Here is a 17,571-nt window from a genome sequence, read left to right on the forward strand (position 1 = left end):
ACCCAGGCAGAGAGCGCAGATCACGTGGCGGTCTCCGTCGCTGAGCGCGGCTCTGCACGAGCCACAGGATGAGCGAGGCATTTGCAACAACGCCTCGCGCTCTTTTAGATGCAAAGTGTGTCGCGGGGCGAACACACAAACACATACAACACAGAGCAGTAAAAGGATATATTCGCCGGATAGCGAAGCAGGCAGGGAAAGCTGAAGGCGGCGAAGGCGGCCGGCGTCCTCAGGCTGAGATCCTCGGCGTGCTGGTCGCTTGTTTCGACGGCGGCTTCCTCAGAGAGCAGCGATGCGTAGAGCTTCGCTGAAAAGACAGAAATCAGAGAAGCAGCCTCCGAGCCCCGCTTTTATACGCTAAGCCACACCCCTTTTCGCGGGCTGTGACGCATTAAGCGCGCCAAGCGCGCTCATTGGTCGTGACGTCACGCCAAGGGCTCAGCGGTAGGCTGCTGCAGTTGCCGCAGGGCAGCCAATGGGCACGCTAGTAAGCCTGCCCTAGGTCTGCAGGCTGCCGCACTGCGTTGACAAGATTATAAAAATTAAGGATAATTTTTGGCTTCAGTATCTCGAGAAAGAAAGGCTTTCCCGTAGCGTAGTAACTACGCAATACGAGAGAACCTCTCGTAAGAGAACTATATATCTCCATATTTCATTATCTTTTTTTTTTTTTTTATAAATCATTACAATTATTACAACTTTGGGTTTTGCAAATTTAATCAATGAAAAGTATTAAAAAGAGCTTGTGACTAAACCGTAACTCCTTTGGATTCTCAAACTGTCAGTAAAACCTCATATACACCTAGGGTGGCTTCAGGGTGAGTAAATCATGGGCTAATTTTCATTTTTTGGTGAACTATCCCTTTAAACTATGTGGCGTACACTGCTTTTAATCGCAATAAACAGGGACACCTTAATTGCATTATTACCACTCTGACCAAAGTGTGCATGTGCTCAGACGTAAACGGGTGCATTGTTGTTCACACTTCTACATGAATGAACAATGTGACATTATTCTGAAGTTTTCTCTTCTCCAGAACACTAAACTATGTCAACACAACTCGCTGCTCAGTCTCTGCTCTGTATCTTCATCCAGTAGACACAAAGAACGTGACGGCAGAGAAGGCAAACCCAGAATTGCGATGCTTATGAATGCCCTGAATAATATGCAGTATGTCCATAAAAATGTATTTTGAATTTGTTGTGAGTAGATTAAAACAATGGCCGGTAACATGCTATCTGAGTGTGGTATAATCATACTTATTAACGAATATTCAGAATGATGAAAATTGCATGTAAACTGGAGTGAAGACTTCTGCTCGTGTCATGAAAACATTAAGAGCTTACTCTGATCATTAGAAATAATAGCGCTATTGTTGCATATGTAAACGCAGTCAGTGTTTTATTATTTAAAAAATACAGTGTTTTTCCATTTCCTGAAAAGTAGGTTTCCGCCTGACAGTGACGATGTGTACAAAAACAAATTCTTTATGGAATCATTAAGGAACCGGATTTGTTAAGTGAAATCCAAATGAAATTCCTTACAATTCTCATCATGACAGAAATTGCTGTAATTACTGTAGATCTCAGCAGTGAAGGTGGTAATAGGAGCCGCTCCCACACAGTTTTTTTTTTCTTCTTTCAAACGCTTGTGTTAGGGGATTTAGTTTCCTTTCATCTATTTTCTCATTAATCTCAAACCCACTTGCTAGAGACTTTCTTGATATTTTCTCAGTGTATTCCAGCAGGAGCGAGATGTTTTCCCTGGCCGTCTTAACTGCGCAACTGCAATAATGTATCGCCAAGCCCCAATCGATCGGTCCTGATTGATACAGCCATGGATTCCTTAGCAAGCAATTTCAGCAACGGCTCAGACAAGAGCTACTACACAAAGGCAAGGCAGAGAGAAGTTTACTGCAGTTTTTAAAAGGACACGCATTGATTAGCATGGTCATTAGGACAGATGAATGATCCTACGGAAAAACTCTACAGTGCACAGAAGAGACCGAGCGCACTTGTGTTAAAAAAACACACTTGTGTTAAATCAAGCTTCAAGTTATCTAGACAAGTTATTCATTATATGCATCTAAAATTGATGTTTACAAAAATTGATTCTACAATCAGAATCCGAGGCGTTTCTCATCATGTGGTCATCATCTCTCAAATGTCCTTCCAGGCTCAGTATCACCCCATGAACCACTAAATGTTAAAAGGGCCATTTCATGAAAAACATCAATTTTAATACATCGATTGTGTTTATGTATGACATACTGCAGCAAAAACAAGTCATCTAGAAATCATACTGACATCAGAATTATGAACATATTAAAGTTTGACTGTCCAAGTTTACATTTCAACACCTAACCATACTGGATCACATCTGAGGTTAGTTATTTATAACAATGGTCATTTACATATAGTAGTCTTAAACATTCAGAACAGAAGCAAACATTTCAGTCATTTCAGTGCCATATTTTTGGTGCAAGAAGTCTTGTTAAACATTCTAAAATAAATAAATGAAATGAACACTACAAAAAATGTAGAATATGGTCCCTTTAGAAGCACAGTTTGTGAAGGTAAGAGCTTTGTGTGTATGTGTGGCTCAGGCATACCCTATGTTATGGGGGGAAAAGTCCATCCAAAGATGGCAATATCCAAAATCCTTGTTTTTGTGAGGGCATTTTTTGGTCCCCATGAGAAAAACAGCTTATAAATCATACTAAGAGATGTTTTTTTTCTTTTTGGAAAATATAAAAATGCAGTAAGTTTTCTTAGTGGTAAAGTTTTCTTGGTAGTTCAGGGTTAGGGGATAGAATATACAGTTTGTACACTATAAAATCATTATGTACACTATAAAATCATTATGTGTTTGTGTTCAGAAGTGTTTTGCAAAGGACCACCTACCTGCAATACTAGCAAAGATTTCGCTGACACCAATGAGAACGTATTGAGGAACTTGCCACCATATGGGTAGATCAGCTGCATAGTATATAACTCCACCGAGCGACTGCGGGATGGGATCTCGTGTATGGACAATGTCCAGCCTCTTTGTCTCTAAAATGCCTGAGAGGGGCAATAAAGAGGGTATAAGATTAAAAAAAATCACTAATGAATACCTCATAACAGTTCAGAAACAGTAATGGTATGGATTGTTTTTTTTCAACAAATCAGCATATTAGAATGATTTCTGAAGGATCATGTGACACTGAAGACTGGAGTAGCAGCTGCTGAAAATGCAGTTTTACCATCACAGGAATAAGTTTAACACACACACACACAGACACACACACATATTATATATATGTTGGTAAGGACTTTTATCCTCACCAAAGCTTTACATTTTTTAATTTAAAATAAATGCAGCTTTGATAAGGATAAAAGTCCTTACCAACCCCAAACATTTGAATGATAGTGTATATACAGTAATTACAACAAATAAATCAGCAATAAATCAACTATTGAGCGCGCTGCTTTCTAAATATTGGCAGCAGCCATTGAAAAACTAGATGTTAAGCATGTATGTGTTAGGGTGCTAGATCAGATACATGTGTTCACGTCTGGAGGGAAAGTGCATGTAACAGTGAATGAAAAAAGTATGAACAGTCCATTAATGGATTAAGTGTCAGGTTAATGCCAGCGCTTCACACAGGTCACAAACAGCTTATCTCCTGCACACAAAAACATGTTCGCACACACAAAATTATGCCAGGCCGGGTTTAGCAGGTAATTGGAGTGGAGCAGAGATTGTCATTCTGGTCTATCTAAAAGCTTGATCCAATAATAACCATGTTGCAGGTGCTATTCAGATAACTCCTCATGGGATCTCAATCACACAGACATGCACATATTTCCATTTTTGAAGGGGTATGACCTTGTATTTCATATGCTTAACATAGCAGGGTGTGATACATCCATAGCGTGCCACTAACACAAAGTGCTTCAGTTAACAAAACAGTGACTTTTTTTCCTCTCTTCCCTCTCATCTTTCATTCCCTCCTCCAACCCTTCTCCCAAACACCAGAAGCGTTCCGGCTCTGATCTGTGGCTGTGGCGTCAGATTTAGATCGGAATACAAATGATGCCTGGAATAAAACACTCTTTGGCTAAAAGTGTGACCCGCTGCAGATTACAGTCCTCACTTCTGCAACTTCCAAGAGATTCTAAACCCAGATTGAAAAAAAAAAAACTCAACTTTTATTTCTGGCAAAAATTGAACAGAAGTAGAACTGCCCCAAGGCATCGTCTGCTGTGTGGCGTTAGTGTGTGTTTGCAGCTTTGTTGTCGGCACAGCTTGCCGTGGAAATGACTGCTTCCCGAGTGCAGGACAACAAGTGTGTCCAGGTGTGTGGGCATCATCTGTGCCTGCGGGTAAGGTTGGCTTCAGAGCTATGCCACTGCCAAGCACCCATCTGTTTGGAAAATGTTGTGTAAATGTTGTGAGGAGGTTCTGGCAGTGGTATTTTAAAACCCACCTAAGCCCTGCTGGGTTCAGCTACTGGGTAGACAGATTAAAAGTGCTTCAATACACTTGAGTTAAGAGGCACAAGCCTTGTGTGTAAGCACATAAACATACACACATTCATCTGTGCTCGGTGACAAAACCACTAAAGAAAAAAAGCGAATAATCCAAATTTTCACAATTCAATCAATTCTTGATAAATAGAAAAACATTCTATTTGCCTTTTTTTCCTCAGTGAATATCCAATTCGACTTGAAATTACACTTTTGCACATAACTTTACATATAGTCCTTGTTTCTCAGCAAAATATTATTTAAAAATCAGGGATTTCACCATATAAAGTTCATTGTATTATAAAAAGAGTCACACAATCCAGACAGAAAGGAATCCAGAGGAGAAGAAAATAAATAAATAAATGAATGCCTATGATCTTCAAGCCCTCAGATGGGAAAACGGGGGGAAAAGGTATTGGTAAATCTGAGACAGACTTTCTGCAAAGTAGAAAGGTGTGCTGGGGTCTGACAAGCCTACATTTTAAATTATTTTAGGAAATAATAGACATTTTTCCCAATCTATGCCCTCAATTATATGTTACAATACAAACAAAATAAATACCTTTCAAGAGATACAACTCTTTGTTTTTCCTGCTCCTGAGATTTCATTCAGAACGATGAGTCACAAATCTTTCAGAGATTCAGATCAAAGTTCCAATTATTTTTCATTATTTGTTGATATTTCATTTCATACACATCCTTGACTCTTTGAATAATTGCCTGCAATTTACCTTTATGTTGCGTGTGCCCACAGGTGACATTTGTGTGTGTATTAATGTACTCAAGTGGAGCCGAGCATGGCTGAAAAAATAAAGAAAAACAAAGAGCGAAGGGGTACAGAAAAGAAAGAACTGCGTGATTACTATACATTGGTATTAATGAGGGGCACTAAAAGACTAATTTCCCAAGATATCTCATCTATATAATAAGTGCCATTAGTGGGAGCCATTATGTCACAGGTATACACACTCACCACTCCATGTATCTTAATGTACACATACTATGACAAATAGTTATCTCTCTCTCTCTCACACACACACACTTTTAAAGAATCCATTCACACATAGTAAGCATCCTTAAACCATGCTTGTATCAGGTAGCGGTTTATTAATGAGTCAGTCTGTGTCATTGAGTGGGAGTACAAAGGATGGGACGCTCTTTCTCTCTCAAGAAGGAGAGCATGAGTCCCAAAGGTTCTCATTAGTTTGATCTCTACAACACACACACACACACACAAAGTGTGATATGAACGTGGTTTGCACATACTGATTCCACAAGAGTGTGCCAACGAGTCCCCCACCCCCCGCTCTTGGCTACATCAAAGCAATGGTTATTATTAGATAACATCTGTATTGTGCACTGCATACTAGACTTACTTCGTGTTCAGGCTTTGTCATGCAATACTAAGGTCATTTTCTTGAGCATCATTTTAAAACAGTGGTTCTCAGTTGATTTTGCTACAGGACCCAGATTGTTTTCCCATCGGACATGGAGTGGTGACCCAAAATTGTCCTTAAAATCAAATGCTGAAATGTATTAATTAGTTTATTATTAAATGCTGCTTGAAATGTTAAAGATTTCATGCTCTCATTCACATTTTATATTAACTTAAAAGGTTAGTTCACCTAAAAATGAAAATTCTCATTTATTCATCACTTATTCATCATCATTTATTCACCCTTGTGTCATTCCAAATCCACAAGACTTTCATACATCTTCGAAACACAATTTAAGTTTTTTAATAAAACCTGAGAGATTTCGGAAAAACTTTGATGCTTCAAAAAGAATAAAACGTAAGCAAACGGATATTCATATGAATCGAGCAGACTTCTGAAGTCTTCTGAAAAGAGCCAAATGAGGTTTGTTCTTGTGTGTCAAGCAAGCATGTTTGAGCTTCCATTTACCATATTTGACGTGTTTTATGTATGTGTGTTGATTAGTTTATATGTGAATAAAAGCCTAAATTAAATATGTTCATCATCTGAAGACTTGGATTAAACTGCTCAATTCACATGGATTATGGGTCAAAGTTATGGTGGAATGGACTTTCAAAGTAGGGACAGAAATCTCTCTGATATTATTTTTTTACAAAAAATCTGCATTTGTGTTTAGAAGATGAACAACTCTCCAATGGATTTGCAAATTATGACAGAATTTTAATTTTTGGGCAAACTTTCTCTTTAGGTAGTTTTGCTCATGTTTTTGAGGATTAGGGCATGTAACACAACCTATCCATGTTAGCATCTGCCCACTTCTATCACTCCTTCTCTTCCCTTTACCTCTGTACAGATAAAACGTTGTCGGGATAATTCCGGTTCACGTGGCTACGCGGAAGCGATAAATAATTCTTTATAATACATTTTTAAGGCCAGACACAGGTAGTTTGCTGAGGGTTGGTTTGTAAAGAAGGACTACAGGCCTGCGCACATATATATTCAAACGCGTATACCTATAGACTAAACACGCATGTGGGTTTGCGCAGAGATAACCTTTTTTTTTTTTTTTTACTTTTTTTTCAAGACTTGCACCTTGGAATCTATTTCAGGGTTTACGTTCTCAAGCCACCAGGCACTGTTTGTGCGGATGAGCAGGCCGGAGCGCGTTGAGGGTTTTCTGTTAGAGAGGTGTCGTGTTAGCGGCTCCTAAGTTAATAACTAATGATCTTTGCAACATAAGTGAATCAATCAATCAAACTACCTTTAGCTGGACAATAACTTTATTCTAGAGCTGCTGTAAAGCCAAAACGATCTCTGTTACTGTAATTTCCTATTATCACTGTAAAGCTTCTTTGAAACAATCTATATTGTTAAAAGCACTATATAAATGAAGGTGACTTGACTTGACTGATGAACAGATTTTGTCAAAATACTGTAAGTTTAGTGAATGCACAGTCTTTGATATGGAAAGTGTTTTCATTTTAAACTGTTTTATGTTGCTATCCTAACTATAGACAATTAGTTTAGTATTTGCATGAACATTTCTTTTGTTGATGTATTTACTATTAAATACAGACAACTAAAGTGGGAACTTTTTAAATAGTATTTATTTAGTCTACTTGCTACTTGCAATTGCATGTCAGATGCAAGTGCAATTATCAGGTAATAAGAGACCATTTTCTTGGACAGAAATGTATAAATGCCCCTGGAAACAAGAAAAATACATTAATTTATTTTGGTCTGATTTCCAAGAAGAAAAAGGTGTACAAGTGCTAGAATTGTACTTTGTCAGCTTTTAGGCGTACTCTACCCTGTAGATGACCTTAAAACTAACAAACATGGACTAAAAGCCACTTGCATTTTATGTCTTCAAGTTTCTGGTCTGTTATTAGTCTTATGAATCAGATTATCCTTGAACCGTATGTTGGTACCCTGTCTAGTGCACACAAAATTGGCAAAGGCATTCTCAAAACTGCAACCTCAAATCTGATTGATTGGCTTTACTCAATTTCCAGGGGTCCTTGGGGTGCACAGGTTTATCAGTAAACCAGAAAATATTGTGTTTACAAGATCTCATGCTGTTAGAATGAGTTCTTTTGAGGAAGACCTAGAAGCTGGATTTGAAAAAGTTTGAAGCACTGAATATTTGAACAAGTTTACATGCACGTCCTCACACTGCTTTCGCTGCATAAACTGACAGCATGTAAGATCACATCAATTATGTTTTGTTCTGAGAGTTACATTAAACTATGGTAAGTTGTTTAACACATTATTCAGAGTGAATATTCCTAAGTGAGTGGTTGTCGGCCTGAATAATCTGCGATGTGGACTACACTTTATGTTGTATCAGTCATCTTCGAATACAGGTATCAGTATATTACAGTGAAAAATCAAGTGAAGTAAACACCTGAAAACTGCCAGTCTCTCATTATTTTGACTGTTTAGAGTTGTTCTGAACTTTGGGGAGTTTACTGCTTAAAGAATCCCTCATGATGACTACAAACGCACATTTATTCAGTTTGAAGGCAGCTTAGAAACGTCTAAACCTTTCTCTCCCTCGCCGTGCAGAGTTTGACAGTGGTTTAAAAGAGTCAGGGAGAGTCGAAGAAAGAAAGACAGACAGGGTGGGAGAGAAAAATATTCATACTTTCCTCACACTCCAGAGCGCATCTCCCAAAACTCATCTCACTCAAAAAGCGCTTTAGTCTGAAATATGTCAATGTCTGGATACAGCGCACACTGTCAGGCTGACTAAGCTCAGTTTAATCCACTGGGCAGAGTTGGAATTGGACTGGGGACTGACTGGAGTGCTGGGCGCAGTCAAACCGAACAATGAGATACTGCGATCTGTCAACGGTGTCTTCTTCTACAACCTCCGAACAGGCACTCTACGACACTCTCAACATGTGACTCGAACTTTCGTCTATGTGTGGACACAATCTCAAAACGTGTTGTCTTCGTAGCAAAGCATCAACTCCATACAGAACTTCAGACGGACAAGCAAGCCAAAAACACTTGGAAGGAAAGTGCTGAAGTGTTAGAGAGATTGCCGTGCCTTAAAATCTAGTAAGCCGCCTACACAAAGAGCTCTGTTTGATCTTCTGATGTGAAGGTCATCTCAAAACTGTAGTTAGCAAGATTATGCTCCTATCTTAGATCAAGTCTCAATATTAAGGATTTTTCTTTTTCTTTATGCTCAATCGGATAATGCAGTAATGCGGCTTTGTACTGCCAATAATTTCATGGCACTACAAAACAAGAATGTATTAATGTTTGGCAGAAATAAATATGTTCCATCAAATATTAGATTTATACAAAACATTTTAGAATTGAGCATCAACAGGGGGAAAAATATGTTGACTATACAAATTTCCATGGTGTTCCCATGAACTTTTGATCAGTTTTTTGAGTTTCTTTTCATTTGCAATTATTCCTCAAATTATACAGTTAAATCACGCTACGCAACTGTCTTCCAGTTTGTGAATTTACAGCTTTCACAGTGTTACCGTTTTGTATACAATTTTTACCATTCAAACCTTCTATTTCATTCTTGAAATTTAAAATCATAATCCATTTAAACCAGCTAAATAATTTGACCTGTGTGAATTAAATCAGTGACGTTTATAAGGCATAAAACATAAAAATGATCAACAAATGTAAGGCGTAGCGACAGTTCAGTCAACAAGTCTGTAACTTTCACACTGGCTCTGGGCCAGTCTTATTGTTGAGCACTGCAGATACCTCATTTAGGACAACATTTTAGGTAACATCAAGCATATCCATCTCAAATGGCCAAAGAAATGTTGTCGAGGTAGACAGGGTAGGTTTTGAGATAGATTCCTAGTTTTATGGGACTTTGAAGAAACAAAAAGTGAGAAGATATTTAAAGTTCCTCTGCAAAAATATGTAAAAAGGGAAGGTGAGAATAATGAAAAGAGCAAAAGCGCTGATTCAGGTTGGTATTTTCCTGGACGGTGGGCAGTATGAATATTAACTGTCAGAACAAGCGGGGATATCGATCCACCTTCTGCAGGGTTCAATAGAGCTGGCTCAAGGTTGGACAGGAGTGACAGAATTCAGAGGAGAGATCAGTGGTCTGTGTGAATGTGTCAAGAGCGTGTGGGTGTTTGTGGGTGAGTCATTCTACATCGAATCTCTGCCATCTTGAAGTCACTGTACCTTATCTGACGGATGGAAATGCCGTAACCTCTCTGAGATGAACTCATTCCTTAGTTTAGGTGAACAGTACTAAGAAAACACGATTTGACAATTGTCAGTGTGGATATATTTTGATATTTTACAAATCTTTCTCAAAATAATGCCTCAGCATATTGATGTCGCAGAGTTTATCAGCTCGATCTGTGATGAGGGTTGTCTCAACGCGTTTCACTAGGGACTATTTGTTTGGACATTTTATTTTGTACATTCATTCTGTTTTGGACTTGACACATGATGATGGATCCATACACCACTCAGGACTATGTTGACTGGTTCACGTCAAACATACTGTAACTAAGCATACAGCATGTATAGCAAAAAGTTATACTTTAGTTTGTCTGTCCATAATGCATCGTACCACAATTCATGAGAATCATCCAGGTGCTTCTTAAAGGGTTAGTTGACCCAAAAATAAAAATTCTGTCATCATTTACTCACCCTCGTGTTGTTCCAAACCAGCAAGACTTTCGTTCATCTTCGGAGCACAAATGAATATATTTTAATAAAATCTGAGCCTGTTCTGTACTCTCCATTGATGGCTACGCAACTACCACGATGGTGCTTCAAAAAAGTTCATAAATATATCGTAAAACTAATCCACATGTATTGAGCGGTTTAGTCCAAATTTTCTGAAGAGACACGATCGCTTTATATGATGAACAGATTAAATGCAGGCCTGTTCATCATATAAAGCGATTGTTTCTCTTCAGAAAATTTGGACTAAACTGCTCAATTCATATGGATTCGTTTTACAATCTCTTTATGAACTTTTTGAAGCGTCAAAGTGGTAGTTGTGTAGCTGTCAATGGATTGAGAGAAATCACTCAGATTTTATTAAAAAAAACTCTTCATTTATGTTCCGAAGAAGAACGAAAGTCTTGCTGGTTTGGAATGACTTGAGGGTGAGTAAATGACAGAATCTTCATTTTTGGGTGAACTAACGCTTTAAGGGCAATGACTTTTTCTACAACTGAAGATTGTGCAATTGAAATCTTAAACATTCAACTAAACTGTCTCCATTTTACCACCAGATTATCTATATATTTCTATATACATTCTATATTTTGACTGCACTGACACAATGAGAACGCAACTGAGTTGGAGGATGACATCACTGTTTTCTGCAGAGCTGCTTTATAGCTGAATTAAATTCATTTCAAAATTGATTGAACTGAACTGAATCAACACTGAACTGACATCAGCTGAATGGCACTTGTCTTTTTTAGAACAGTAGAATTTAATTATGTTTTCACCCTTGATCAATATTTTCCTGTTTATCCCTGGAAAGCTGCTTTGAAAAAAATTAAGTAGCTGCGCTTACACTAATAATTTGTTTGTAATCAGACTTGTAGCACAGTCAGATAATAATATAGTAATCATTTTAGAAAGTCACATGTAACCATGTCAATGGGAATGAATTGGCCAAATCTGACTGCGATTTCATTCAGATTGTAAGGGGTGGTTTAAATATTTTCTAATCTGTTCGATAGGACATGCACATTTGATCACACTGAAAACCTAAACTGGAAAGATGGGTGCATGCGCAATGACGTAGAATGCTAACATTATAACTGATTGTAATATTTCACAATATTATTGTTTTACTGTATTTTTGATCAAATAAATACAGACTTGGTAAGCATCTTCTTTCAAAGACTTCTTTCAAAAACATTAAATAAATCTTACTTTCTCTTAACTTTTGAATGGTAGTTTTATGCTTATGCTTTGTAAACAGAAAGGAGCACTGGTTATAAAAAGCTAAGTGCAATACAAAGTAAACACCGTATTATTGGCAACTGGTCACATTATGCCAACATGCCAGAGGACAATTTTTTTTTCTACAAGACTGATATATCATATAAGCATACATCATTTTAAGCATTGTTGTAATTAATGATTATTTAGTTGATATTGTGTCAAAACGATAAAAGAATAAATAAAAATAAAAATGATAATTATTACATCAGTCAATATTTGGTAACCAAAGGTATTTCTTAAGGCACAGTACTAGACAAAGTTGAAGGGAACATGGAGTGACCCCACAAATTCACTCGCTCGCAGTCAGTCTCCCTCGCATGTTTACCGCCATTTCATTCAAGATTACCATATTTATGATGTTGCGATGTACTGAATCGTGAAGTGTATCATATCATGAAGTAGTTGCCTATACCCAGCCCTAAAGTTAAGAATATATTATTGCATATTTTAGGTCTCAGTGTTCTGAAATGTGCGTGTTACAGTATGTCACATATAACAGAACACACAGCATTTGAACCTTATGAAGTCTGAAATGAAAGTTCACTACCGTGACGGGCCTTTTGACACAGAAATGAACACATATATTTAAAATGTGTATGCAAATGTCTGCTATCACACTCAAACACTCCCACATCCTCTTACATGAGTCTCAGTTGGTGAATATTTACAAAGAAGCTTGATACACCCACCCACCCTACCAGCCAACCAACACACACACACGTACACACACACACGTACACACACACACGTACACACACACACGTACACACACACACGTACACACACACGTACACACACACGTACACACACACGTACACACACACACACATACACTCACACTCACACACACACTCACACACAGTTCATGTGGCGAGATTGCAAGCTGAAGAACAAAACCCTCAGGTTCACAGACTGATAATACACTAAACACGTGTCATTTAGTGTGTTTGTTGTTGACTCACCAGCCGCCACTGCCGAGCACATGACAAAGAACATGCCCACAGCGATTCTCTTCAGAGAGGAGGGCAGCAGGCCTTTACGTTTGAGGATGGGGTCTACCACTTTATCCTTGAGGGGAATCAACATGAGGATCAGCACGGCATCAAACATGGTCAGCCAAGCCGCTGGAAAGCGAAACGATTGCTGAAAACAAAAGGGGAATATAATGAGTCGTGTTACAGGACACTAGAGGATGAATAAACAGGAAGCAGGGTGTGTGTAGGTCACTCATAACACCCAGGTGCTTCGTTCTTCTCCATTTGTCCTCCATTGAGAAAGAAAGTACAAGCCTAAATGTGAATTCTGGGAGGGCATATGAAAAAGAAAGAGAGAGATAGCAGGAAACCAAATCATTCCAGCAACCTTAGCGCCCTCATGTGGCCAGTGCTGGTCTGTGGATGTAAAACCCATCCAGTAACTGACAGAGGGACAGGTCTCTTAATAGCCCATAAAATCATTACTCAATTGTTAAGTACTTTAATATCACATGGGGATTGAATACCATGGGTCAGAGCACCTGTTTCATAATGAATGATTTCTCCCCTCACATGCCACTGATGAGTTCTGAAAAACCCATCAGAGGGAAGAAAGGAAAAAAAGGGGTTGCTTCATTGTTCTGAGAGGTTTTATTTCTGTAGAAAAAGATAATGAATGGTGTTTTCCTATGCAAAACCTAGGATGATTTGGTAATAGTGATAGATTTAGAAATCTGGACTATTTTGAAAAGAAAAAAAATTGCCTTAAGGAAATAGATTTACATGAAGAAAAAGAAAATGAGTCAAATTTACTTATGCAAAACTTGCTGCAAGGAGGTTGCTTAGTCTTTGCTTAGGTGTCCTAAGCAGTTTGCTGAGGTCTTCTGGGTCTTCTTTAAGTGTGTCACTATAGGTGATTTCCATTCGACAGAAAGTGCCCTGTGAAGTCTACTTTGCAGGGAATTCTGCCATCAAATGTGTTCAATCCAAAGGGAGCAAACAAGTTCAGTTCGAAGGGTACTGCAAACAGCATAGGGAATAAGGGAACATCGATATATCACTTCACAGGAAGTGGAGAGGGAAATTTACCCACCAGTCACTGTGCATCAGTATGTGTGAATAAAATAAAGGCGAATAAACTAAGATGAGCGTCCAGTGTTATTACAGGATTTAGTTAGTCCCAGGTGTAGTTTGTTTGCGGTTGTTCGCGGGTACTAAAAAAATGAGTGTGTGAGATTGAGAAGTAACCGTAACAAAACAACTATCATGATTATGGTTATATAAGAAAATATACATCTAATATAACCAAATTATGTTTATTTTCTTATTAAACGTACATTGCAATATACAATTATCGCTCAGTTTAGCATTTTCAAATCTGACATTTTTCATTCAATTAATAATACATTTATATTTATATTTATATTATAAATACACATGATGTATTATACACACACATGTATATCACATGAACGTATGGTAATTTATTTACAGAAGTATACATTATTATGTCATCATAGCTTCAACTTCTTTAATATGCACGAGTCATGACTCAAGTGTCATCTGTTCGATGACTTTGTATGGAGTTCCAAATTAATGCATTTGTCAAGTGAAGTGAAATTCAACAAATAACCCTTGCTCACAGTCAGTGAGCAGGGAGCAGTGAACACTGCCTATGGACTCTGCCAGCCAGAACGCAACTTTTGTTGTTGCTATGGTATTCTGGGTGGATGCCAGGGGGTTGCTATGAAGTTGCTAAGGCTTTCTAGGTGTTCTTGATAACTGGCCCAAGTCAAAAAAAAAAAAAAAGCCCAGATCTGTTTGTCGTAATTTTTCTTTCCATGTCTTTTAGCTATTTTCTCATCCGCTAAGCAAAAATGATGCATTAAAAGGGTAGTTCACCCAAAAATGAAAATTAAGTCATAATTTAGTCGTCCTGGTGTTGTTTTAATGCAAAATGCCGTTCTTTCTTTTTCGAACCACCAAAGGAGAATTTTTGAAAAATGTCCCACTCGCACACGTCCATATAATGGCAATGAATACACAAAAACACAAAAATATCACAGAATGATCCCATGCGACATGTCGTATATTCCAAGTGTTCTGGGGGTAAAATACACCCTTAATTTAATAGTGTTTGGTTTAAAAAAATAATCAATTAAAAAAAATCTGTTGTGTTCGTTGCATCAAGTTATTGCATCCACATCTGTCAACTGTCATTCTGACTATCATCAAACAAACTGAGTTCCGATCCAGATATAGTAAACTCAGTGAAGAAAGAAAATGGAGACTTTTTTTTGGATTTCAATGGGTAGCACTTTATGGTAACACTTCATTTTAAAGTGTCCCTATTACATATGTTACATGTACTTACCATAGTAGTAACAGTAAATTATGCATAATTACATGCAACTAACCCTCAACCAAATCCTAATCCTACCCTAACCCTACAGTAAGTACATGTTGTTAATTTATATTACTCGGTACTTAAATGTATAATTACACTGTAACAATGACACCTTAAATAAAAGTGTAACCCACTTTATTTTACAGTCCTGATCCACATGTACCTACTATGTACTTAGCAATTCTAATAACTAGGTACTAACCCTGAACTTACCCCTAAACCCAACACTAACCTATGCAGTTACCTAGTACTTTTACCTTGCCCACACTGTAAGTACAGTGTATGTAATGTTAAATAAAGTGCAAGCTTTCTGTGCATTGTATTTCATGTTGCATTTTTATTAATCTTGGTTTCCCACGACTTGTGCTTTTTTTGAGCGAGTCCGACTGAACTGCGGTGCTTATAGAGTCTCATGAATGCCCAGCCAAGCACAGACGAACAACCAAGCTCTGGATTTTCGTTAAATAATACGTACATTTCAGTTTGTTTTTTCACCAAACTCTATCATATACCCCCAGAACAGTGTGAGTCAAATGTGTGGTCAAATTCACCAATGAGGGATTGGCCAATTTTAACTCTGATTATGAGTATTTTCACTTTGGAAACCACAGGAAACCATCTGTCCTCATTTCCTGCACAGACAGGGCTTGACGATACGAATGAGCAGATGCTGTACGCACGTAACAAAACTTAAAAACAGCCCAATCCATTCTTGTCTTCATCTGATTGGTTGTAATTAACCCGAACACACTGCACAAATATGTCGGCATCTGTACGGTTTAATTGACGTTAATCAAATAATGCCTGTAAAATGCAACACCAGAGGACTAGATGCCCGGAGCTCAAACAGAGGTTTATTATGCATCCATGCCTGCAGGTGTGTATGGGCAAATCACGCACACATTTACACCTCCAGCAGAGTATCAGGCGGTTAAGTGGAGAGCGTATCTCCCTCAGCATGTTTGAATTTAATTCTACAGCTTCTGTCAGTCCCCAATCTGCCGGCGCTTTTAACACTTTTAATTCTCCAGCTTACTCCCTCATTACATTTACATTTCTTTGACTAAGCATTGGTAATTTATACATGTCCCTCCGAGCGCTCGGTCTCCCCTTCATCATCGTGCACTTTTAAATACTTTTTTCTCCATTTGAAATTGCCAGTTTGCATCATTCTATCATCATATCATTTTCACCCACATTACTGGTGTCTGTTTCTCTCTATGGGTGTCTCCTAATTAAGAGCTCACAGTTTGGCCTTGTTAAGACTGTGCACTGGATTCCCTTTAGGCTGCGCGGTCCACAGAGACAAATCTACGGCAGCACATATTCATTTAGAAGGGGAAACCCTTGTGAGAACGAGCAACAGATGGGGATTTGGAAACTTGAGAATGCACTCCAGAGAAACACTATACAGTAGCACTCAGGACAGAATGAAATTACTTGATTCCTATTGAAACAGGAAGTTGGGGTAGGAGCTACATTTTTGAGTCATCAATATTTTTGTTCTGTTTTCTTAGAACATTTCAGAGCGCATTATACCAGCACAGTTCAATATGGTTAGACAAGCGTGCTGAGAATTTCGGGCAGAGAACGTTTTTTAGCCATGCCATGCCGAACCGAGCTCAAGTGGAAATATATCTGGAACTGTTCCTTCCGGCCCGACAGTGAAAAAGGGGCTTAATGTGTGCTAATTGACCTTTAACTGATAAAAGAACACTGAACTAGCCTAACCCTTTTTATAATATAGCATATATACACTACCGTTCAAAACTTTAGGTTTCTGAGAAACGCTGTTGAAAGTGGATCGGCCCGAGCACCACAACACACTTGTAGCCAATCAGTAGTACACTCATGATGGGAGATCAGAGAGAGTGAGCAAGAGGGAAATTTGAAGAAAGATTGTAGAAAAGAGAGATGGCTGAGAGACATTACAAAAGAGAAAAAGTCAGAGGAATATCACTGTAAAAAGAAGGGTCATGATCAGGCAAGAGCTTTAGGACCCCCGTTGAGTAACATTGGTTTTGTCATGTTTACAGAAAAAAGATATGCTGTTGTTGTAATGTAACAGGACAGTTTTGAGTGTCATTGTTTGCCTGGAGCTGGTGTGACTAACAATGAACTCTTGCTTGGATATACTCTTGTGAACTGTGTTAAATTTTTGTTCTTCCTTGTCGCTCGTTTGTCATCTTCGCTTCACTTTTTGCAAAGCCTTATTTTACTTTGCTTCATCTATGATAAAGAGACATCCACTCTTGCACTGTGCATT

At 38.2% G+C, this 17,571-nt stretch overlaps 1 protein-coding gene across 1 annotated transcript in view; it reads right to left on the reverse strand.

The window, feature by feature from the left end:
- Positions 1–17,571, reverse strand: part of slc15a4 (solute carrier family 15 member 4) — a 71,452-nt gene that overhangs the window by 40,944 nt on the left and 12,937 nt on the right. The window contains exons 6-7 of the mRNA XM_079896798.1: positions 12,887–13,067; positions 2,905–3,063 (exon numbers count right to left, since the gene is read on the reverse strand). Of these exons, the coding sequence (XP_079752924.1) occupies positions 2,905–3,063; positions 12,887–13,067 (340 nt within the window). The remainder of the gene's footprint in view (positions 1–2,904; positions 3,064–12,886; positions 13,068–17,571) is intronic.

Source organism: Squalius cephalus (assembly GCF_949319135.1).
Source record: "Squalius cephalus genome assembly, chromosome: 16".
NCBI classification, from domain to species: domain Eukaryota; kingdom Metazoa; phylum Chordata; class Actinopteri; order Cypriniformes; family Leuciscidae; genus Squalius; species Squalius cephalus.